General features: G+C 31.3%; 1 protein-coding gene across 1 annotated transcript; it reads left to right on the forward strand.

The window, feature by feature from the left end:
- Positions 1-7,749: 7,749 nt before the first annotated feature.
- On the forward strand, positions 7,750-9,540 carry LOC140011341 (uncharacterized). The gene is made up of 2 exons (XM_072060133.1): positions 7,750-9,025; positions 9,158-9,540. The coding sequence occupies exons 1-2, from the start codon at positions 7,750-7,752 to the stop codon at positions 9,538-9,540; spliced, it is 1,659 nt and encodes a 552-aa protein (XP_071916234.1).
- Positions 9,541-9,762: the final 222 nt, after the last annotated feature.

Genomic DNA, 9,762 nt, shown 5'->3' on the forward strand with positions numbered 1-9,762 from the left:
ATAATATAAATAAAAGCATATAATAATATACTGTATATCAATATTCTTTATAATTATACATTATATAATTATAATGTATATTATCTATTAGATATTATTGTATATTATTATATTCATAATAATAAATATAATTGTAATTATATTTTATATTACTATTATATACACTTATATATTATAATTACGCGAACTTATAAATAATTGTAATGACAAATAAATAATACAAATATATTACTATATAATTGTAATAAATTATATCATATATTATGTAAATACACGGTTGTCAATTAATTAAATAATTATAATATATATTTATACAATATATTATACATGTGCATATAATCATTATAAATACAAATATAACTATTTTTGTTATTGTAAATATATTTTAATGATTATAAATATATTATATAATTATACTAATATCATATAATTATATATAATATTTTAATTAGAATATACATATCATATATAATTATATATAATATTTTAATTAGAATATACATATCATATATAATTATATAATTTTTGTAGCGGATGGTTGGACAATTACTAGGGAATCAGTCCAGGTAGGCTTGCAGAGCATGACACGTGGTCAAGAAGGCCTTTATGCTGACGGAGACGTTTTGTTGAAGTGAAAATGCGCGTGGACTAATATAACCAAAATGCCGTGTCCGGATGGTTAAAGTGCAAACGCGTGTGGGCAGATGGAACCAGAATATCGTGTCCGGATGCAGATCATCTAATTACCAAGGAATACCGTACGTTGTTGACCGCTTAGGATAGTAGAGGAAGGGATAATTGCAGGATTGAACCAGAGGTACACAACATTTGCAAATTAAGCCGTAACGAATGGAAATATGCGACAACTGACTGTAAATGTAATTGTGTGTTAAGAAAGAACGGAATTTACAACTTGATGATAATTTCAAATTTTCCACGTGCGGTGGAGAAGAAGTGGGAAGAGCAAAAAACGGGAGGTGAATGTACTGGTTGGGCATCAAATTAAAATAGAAAATGATTCACACATATGTATAATATGTATGTTTAGTACCCAAATGTTCAACATAAGCATCCGATTCAGCTTTCGGTTGTCTGTTCTTCATTCAAATCAATTTTGTAACAGATTTGAAAACATCAAAATATCATTAATGGCTTTTGATTTGCATCGACACTGAATATATGAAATTGAAGCCGAGGTATACTTTGTAAAAGTACGTAGTTGCAATTGTCGTATTGGAAAAATAGGAAAGAAATGTTGTTTGACTACAGTTAAGTATCAAAAATTGTATTTGCTACTAACATCACCGTCCATAAAATTAACAAGCACATTTCATGGACTGATGCTCAGGAAACCGCGTACGAATTCAGTTACTGTTGTACTAATTTGTCGAAAAGTGAGCATGACAATGTAATGTGGTGTTTCTGAATAGGGTTTGGGAAGGGAGAATTGGAATAATTATGATAGTGATGCATGTGTTAATTAAAATATTTAAGTACTAATTATATTTTTATTACAATATTAGTATAGTTATATAATATATTTATAATCATTATAATATTTTCATAATAACAAATATAGTTATGTTTGTATTTATAATTATAATTTACACATGTATAATATATTGTATAAATATATAGTATAATCATTTCATTAATAGAGGGCCGTATATTTACGAAACATATGTGTTATAAATTGATTAAATTTATATACTAATATATTTATATTACTTATAAATATATTTATAAATGTATATTAGATGTTCATGTTATTATAATATTTGTGTATAGTATATTAATATATAGTTATATTAATATTACAAAATTTTTATAATTTTTTTATCATATATAATATTTAATTTGATTAGTTACAAACTTAGAATAATGATATTATTAGCTATGTGTAATATATAATGTGCAGGGATGTAGGTAATTTAATTGATAATATGAATTGTAGTATTAAGTATACATGCTTATTAATAAAAATTATGAATTAGTTATACTAAATTTAATAATACATTTGTACTAATACATTTAGTAATACAGTTATACTAATATAGTATACACATATTTAATTTATGTTAAATACAAAACCTACTAGTTTTCCTTTCGTAAAAATATTAGTATACCACTTTTTAAATTTTACTTACAAATATTTATGTATTTAACATAAATTATATGATTCAGAATAAAATGTTTATAAATAGCTAGTACTTTATTCATATAATAGAAGAAACCCGTAAAGAGCTAGTAAAAAGTGGGTAATTTCTTTTTTTACTTTCACGTATTTATTTAATTTATGTTAAAGACAAAACCTACTAGTTTTCCTTTTGTAAAAATATTAGTATATCACTTTTTAAATTTTACTTACAAACATTTATGTATTTAACATAAATTATATGATTCAGAGTAAAATGTCTATAAATAGTTAGTACTTTATTCATTTAATAGAAGAAACCCGTAAAGAGCTAGTAAAAAGTGGGTAATTTCTTTTTTTACTTTCACTTATTTAATTTATATTAAATACAAAACCTACTAATTTTCCTTTCGTAATAATATTAGCGTAACACTTTTTGAATTTCACTTATAAACATTTATGTATTTAATATAAATTAATTGATTCAAAGTAAAATGCTCATAAATAGCTAGTAGTTTATTGGTTGGGCATCAACGCTCGTTCCTTCCTTCTCCACGTGCGTTACCACTGCCACATGACGGCTCCGTTTGGTGCTTTTGGACCAAATACACGTGTCCAGCTCTGCATGGCTTCCTATGGTAGGATCGGTCAAAGGGCTTCCTACCATAAAGGTTTCATACTAGATGATCAAGAAGGAGAAGATTCTCTACTAGCCTTTAATATAAGTCCGGAGAAATTTCAACTTTTGCCTCTTCCCAATGGAGTCAATAATGTATATTTTGCAGGTGAGGTAAGGGGGCGCTTTGCTGTGATTGGGACTGGTGAAAAAAGATATGGATACTAGAAGAAGATTTTAATGATGGAAGGTGGAGATTTGAGAAATTATTGTTGCCAAAATTTTGGTATAAAGATCCAAAGGATTGCTAGCGGCGAAGATAGGTCTGTCCTATCAGTTCAAATCCAAGTGGTGAGATTTTATTTGAAGATTATGATGATAATTATAGAAACTCGAAATCCTCAAAGTGCAGTATTTTTTTTGTACAATATGGAGCACAGAGATGTAAGGATAATCACAGAATTATCAAGGTTTATGAATGACTACGATGACATCTTCCTTAATCTTGCAGAAACTATACACCCATTAAAATAGGTGTAGTTGTTAGCTTGTTTCATTTTGAAAGTTGTAGGAAGGCCTTGATTGTAATTTTTTGCAAGGGAATAAAGATTTTGCTACCCTGTTAAAAAAAAAAAAAAAGGGACGGCTTGGAAGAAGTAAATGTAAATAAGAGGTCTCGGATTTAACTCCTCCCACTTATATTAAAAAATAAAAAAAAGAAGGGCTTGATTAGATTAGATTAGGACATGTTAACTTCTAGGGAAAATCGTTCAAAACGTCCTTTACATTTTATAAAATAACTTTTTTTGTCCCTAACTTTTAAAAGAGTAATTTTACATCCTTTACAAATTCACGTTGGTCAATTTTGATTCTTACTTAGGTTTCCAACTAATTTTTTGTCAGAATCCATCACGTGCCTCGCATGTAATTATTTTGAGGGATAAAATTATCAAATCAAATTTTACATAATCTGATCCATAATCCCTCACATTTCACAAAATGAATTTTTTCATCCCTCATTAACCATGTGTATGACTAGCTTTTTTTTTTAAACCCAAATATATATATATCTATTTGATTTTATTTGAATAGTACGAATAGTATATAATATATGTCAATTTAATTTAACCTATAAACACTACAAGAAAAATGTCCTATTATGACATACCTATAAGGACACTTTTTTGTAAGTGTCATTTTACATGTTTTATGAAGACATAAAAAAGTGAGTGTCATAATAAAATAACATGAACCAAATACCGTTGCACTTTGTTTTATATTTTTCTAAAGGGATAATTTCAGAAACCTCCCCTGAGGTTTCTGACAATTTCACTGACCTCCCCTGAGGTTTCCACAATTACACTGACCTCCCCTGGCAGAACTTGGGACCCAATTGTTGACATCATATAATGCAAAATTACTATTATACCCAAGACATTTTGTGTTTTGGATAGTATTGGATTGCATTTCTATTTATTTAATGTATGGTTATGAAATTTGTAATGATATTACTCTTGGATTGCAGCTTTGGTTTGCACCTTATTACTGTTAAGGTTTTATAAATGACTGTTTTAGTTCTTGGATTTCACCTTACCTCCAAAATTTGGGAATTTACCCAAATTTTCCATTTTCTAATATTCCTACAAATATGCAAAATTATGCATATCCCTCAAATCTACCCAATATTAATGTTTTGTTAAACTCTAAATAACAAAAATATGAAATATATTATTTAAATATATTTTAGTTACACACAAGTTGGATGGGTAACTAGTGTGTCAGAGAGTTGCCATAATCTCCTTAAACCCGCATGCGGGTTTAAAGAGTATTCGGATATTCTCATATGCACCTATGCAAATCGAACCAACCGGATATCTTATCCGTATCCCATTTTTTTAAATAAAAATCTTATAAATTTGAAAAATAAAATCAAATTTAGATGTATTAGGGTTTTAAAAATATTATATAAGTGATAAAAATTTTATAAATTGTAAAAATAAAATCAAATTTAAATAATTAAATGTTATATTTGGATAAGAAATAATACAATAATCATAATAATGATAATACAATAATATTGATGTAATAAAACTGCCATTAATTTAAATATTTACTTATAATGCCCAAAGAGCCTAATTACCAATTTTTTCTTCTCGCGCTCAAATATAACATTAACCCGCATGCGAGCTAACCTTGAAATAGAAAAAACACAGAATCCCGCTTGCGGGTTTCAGCGTTATTATGCAGGCGGGATTTTAACCTGCTTGCTTGTGAACATGTACCACATTGCTTTGAATTTTTGTGACAAGAGGAAAGTTTTGTCTGATGAATGTATTTGTGAAATGACCTGAGTGGTGGTAGATGGGTTAATTGGGTCGGTTGCGTTACCCAATTGTTTATATCCATAAGTAAAATTTTATGATTCCCATACCCATCTATTCATGGGCGGTATGGTAAATGTAGTTCAATGGACAAGTCAAAAAACGAGTTTGGCAACCCAATTGACAAGTCAGGGGAGGTTTCTGAAATTATCCCTTTTCTAAATTGAAAATTTTGATATGTCAAATTAGAATAGCTATTAGGGCATTACTTGTGAATGTCAGCAGAAGTAATAGGAAATTGAGATAGAAACGACGTAGTTTTGTCACTGGTATAAATGAAATGGAGAAAAAGCGCGGGGAAAAGAAATAAAAAACGCGGCAAGGAAAATTTTGCCGCTTCACTAAAGTTTGCCCAATACATTTCTCTTTGAAAGGTCTCCGCCTCTTACAATTCACACCAAAAAGTTCCCTCAGTTTCTTCTCCAAATCTAAACCCTTGGACCCTATTCACAAAATCCATCATCGTCAAAATCAATCTTCCATTTCTGCCTCTTTTTTTCATTCTTTAATCCCTACCCTCTCTCTTTCTATCTTGAGTTTTTAGATGCACTCCAATTTGACCAGAAGAAGAGAAGGATGGTTTAGTGGTTAAAAGGTAAGTGTATTATGGGTTTTTGAAAATCATATGCTTTGCCTGCCCACTGAATTATTTTCTCCCCTGTTGCTAGTTTGATTTTTTTTTCTTTTTTTAAAATCTGATTTCTATGTTGAGTATTAATAATGTGATGGAGAAAAACATGGGGCAATATTAAAAGCAGTTGGCTGGTTGATTGATTGCTGGTTTTTTTTTGCTGGTATCTAATGTAATGCCACATAGAATGTGTCCGCCTCCTTGTTTCGGCCTTGGGGCCATCGACAGTACCAATTCAGGACTCAGGAGGCAGTCCCATTCTCCCACCGCGGCCGATTGTTAATATTAAGCAAGACAAACCCATCAAACCCTGCCGTGTGATCTGGTATTTGGCGACTAAGCCCGATCGATCAATTGAGGCTTCCTTTTGCAATCCTGTTGAATTTCTAAGCACCTTTTGCATTTACTTTAGCCTACTGATTCTACAAAGTACTTTAGCAGTCAGGTAATAATACGCTGATACAAAGTATAATAAAGTGTATAAAAATAGTGGTATAATTTTTTTTTAAATTCAAGTACAAAAGTGGAAGGGAAAGGGGAAAAATGGATGTCTGAGAATTGAATCAGGACATTATGATTATGTAGTTAATGCTTCTCTCAACCGAATTGGAACTTGGGAATTGGTTTCTATTCCTACGTTAGTGCAACTGGGCTGGCACAAAATATAGGATATAGAATCCTAGGTGCTTTACTTCTATTGACTAGTAACTACTAAGAATGTCAAAGATGGTGTACTGTTCATGTCATTTGGTTTCGGAAAAACATGTAAAATTTGGCAAAGTCAGAACTAGTGAATTGGGAAGAAAGTTAACTGTTAGCAATTGTTTGAGTTGTAGTTGAGTTTCCAAACTTGATTCATATTATGGTAATATGGCAATTAAGTTTACCAGAAAAATAATTGGCACCAATACAGAGGTTTCTAAATTTTAACTTGTAAAGCAAAGTTGGTCCCTTAAACATGAACATAAAATCTTTTTATTTCTTGAGTTTAGATAAAATTCCTGCTATCCCAATGTTTTTTATGAAAATGTTATTCAATGAGAATAATTTGCATTTGTGGTTTTCTGTTCACATGGGGAAAATGTGCATGCCTTGGATCATTTTCATGCATATGTTGGTGCATTTATATATGTACATAGAGAAAGTAAGCTGATGCCTTGTTCTGTTTGCTTCATAATAATGTGCATGCCTTGTTCTATTTGCATAGTAAGCTGATGCATTTATATATGTTGGTGCATTTATATTTTCATGCCCTGTTCTGTTTGTTTCAGAATAATTAGGAAAAGTCATTCAGCACTTTTGGTTCTTTCTCATTTTTTTAAAATATTCTTCAAGAAATTTGCAAGCTGATGTTATTTTTCTTCTTGAATAATTAGAGAAGTACGTACAGCACCTATTCAAAATATTAAAATTTTACTAAAGTTCATTAATGTTTCACCACAGGTTTGAATTAAAGATAGCTATCTGTGAAAAGAAATCATTTTGAAGACGTTGCACATTGATTTCGCTAGAGGTACAAGCCAACTTATATTCTTGTGTTCTTTTTTATTAGGAATTAGATTAAGTTACATATATGATATTAAATTTGTTCATTTGTTTGAACCTGTAATGTACGTTCATTTTCATCTTTTGGTCATTTGGATTCTTAATTTTTTTTTAAACTGGAGTGTCATTGCAGTAGATATATTATATGACCTGCAAATTTTATTCTTAACATTGATTTGTGTAAAAAACTATTTACTTGGTGACACGTGATAAATGGCTAGTAGCGGAAAACCTTTGGGGTTCTCATGTCTTGTGCTTTTATCTCAAACAGTGACCTTCTCGTTGACTTCCAAATAGCTTCTTGGTATCATAATAATTTTTTTGTTGTATGAGTGATGCTCTTTGTTAATATTATTCTTAATTGCTTTCTTTTGCTTATATATGTATATGTATATGTATGTATGTGTATATTTTAAGGTTAAATTTGTCATGGTTACAGAATATGGATAAAACTTGGATGCAAAAGAATAGACGAAGCAAAGAATATTGGGATGGTTTGCAAAAATTCTTAGATTATGCATTCCAGAATTCAAGTATAAATGGGATGATATTATGTCCATGTAAAGAATGTAAGTGTGGTGTATGTATTACCAGGGAGAATGCAGAACTTCATTTGAAAGTTTATGGTTTTGTTAAAGGATACACCCATTGGGCAGCTCATGGAGAATTTGTTTACTCTAGTGCACCAAAACCTACTTCCTATGATATCTCACATGGGGTACGGGATGAACTTGATGACATGCATGGTTTGGTTCATGATGCAATGGGAATTCCTGAACAAGATTATACAAGGATAGATGGAACTGAATACAAAAGCCAATTGCCCAATGTAGAAGCTGAAAAGTTTTACAATCTAATTGATAATTCTAACAAAGAGCTTTACTCTGGATGTAAAAGATTCTCAAAACTTTCCTTTATGATTCGGTTGCTTCACCTCAAATGCCTTGGTAAACTCAGCAACAAAATTTTTGATATGTTACTTGATTTGTTGAAAGAAGCCTTTCCAGATGCAATGGATGGTTTGCCTAAGTCTTATTATGAAGCTGAAAAGTTAATGAAGGAATTAGGACTTGGGTATGATAAATATGATGCATGTCCGAATGACTGCACTTTGTATTGGGGGGTAGATGCAAGAAGAAAGCATTGTGAAACATGTAAAGAATCTAGATGGGTTAAATCTGAAAATGATCCGACTGGTGAGGGAAGAAAAATACCGCATAAGGTTTTATGGCATTTTCCCCTAAAACATAGGTTACAACGCCTATTTATGTCCTCCAAAATTGCAGGCCATATGAGATGGCATGCAGAAGGTCGTACTAAGGATGGTAACATGAGGCACCCTGCTGATTCTCCATCTTGGCAAACATTTGACTTTCATCATCCAGAATTTTCTCAAGATTCTCGTAATGTGAGGTTGGGCCTAGCATCAGATGGATTTAACCCATTCAAAAATATGAGTTCAACTCATAGCACTTGGCCGGTAATATTGATGCCATATAATTTGCCGCCATGGATGTGTATGAAACAACCGAACTTTATGTTGTCATTGTTGATACCCGATCCATTTGCACCAGGAAATAATATTGATATATATTTAAAACCTCTCATAGCAGAATTAAAGGAATTGTGGGATGTTGGAGTGAATACATATGATGCATCAAGAAAAGAAAACTTTCAACTTCGTGCAGCACTTTTATGGACCATCAGTGACTTTCCAGGTTATGCAATCCTCTCCGGATGGAGCACTAAAGGAAAACTTGCATGTCCTGTATGCCATAAATACACATCTTCACAGCATCTGTTTGCATGCCTTGTTCTATTTGCATGCCTTGTTCTATTTGCATAAAAAGTTAGCCAACTTCCCCCTGGTTCTAATGATGATGTTGGTCGTAATGATGCATTTGCCCAAGTATTTGGGGAAGATAACAATGGGCGTGTGCGCATGTATGGTCTAGGTGTGACACCATCAGACAAATGGGGTAACGTACCTAGTCGCAGCACTTGTCAGCGTATCGTTATGGAGCAAAAGGCAGCAATTTCTAAGATGGAAGATAAATTTGCTGAGCAAGATCAGCAGCTGAAAGACCAAGCCAAAGAACTTGCAGAGCTCAAAGCAATGGTGTGTCAGCAGCAAAATAGTGGCTCAAAAACTGGTGGCTCGATAAATTCAACGTCCTCTAATCATGTTTCAAAATCTCCTATGGGTGCTCGTTCTCTTCAGGTATATTCATGATTATTTTTCAAGAATTTATTGTGATTATACCATATGAGGATACTCACTTTTGTTGTTTGAAACTTGTTGATTCATTAAACTGCTACTTTGTTTGGTTATATTGAATAGTAAAACATGGTAATTTCAACTTAGTAAAGTCATGGTTATTAAGTTTTATTGCTGAAAATTGGAGAAATGCTCAAAATGCAGGGGAAACTCTACCAAATTTTTTTAAAAAATAAA

This window comes from Coffea arabica, chromosome 7e, assembly GCF_036785885.1.
Source record: "Coffea arabica cultivar ET-39 chromosome 7e, Coffea Arabica ET-39 HiFi, whole genome shotgun sequence".
In the NCBI taxonomy this organism is placed as follows: Eukaryota; Viridiplantae; Streptophyta; class Magnoliopsida; order Gentianales; family Rubiaceae; genus Coffea; species Coffea arabica.

Coding starts and splice junctions, on each gene's coding strand:
- LOC140011341 (XM_072060133.1), top strand. CDS start 7,750: ATGGATAAAACTTGGATGCAAAAGAATAGACGAAGCAAAGAATATTGG. Junction 9,026..9,157: donor GACCATCAGTGACTTTCCAG/GTTATGCAATCC, acceptor TTGCATAAAAAG/TTAGCCAACTTCCCCCTGGT.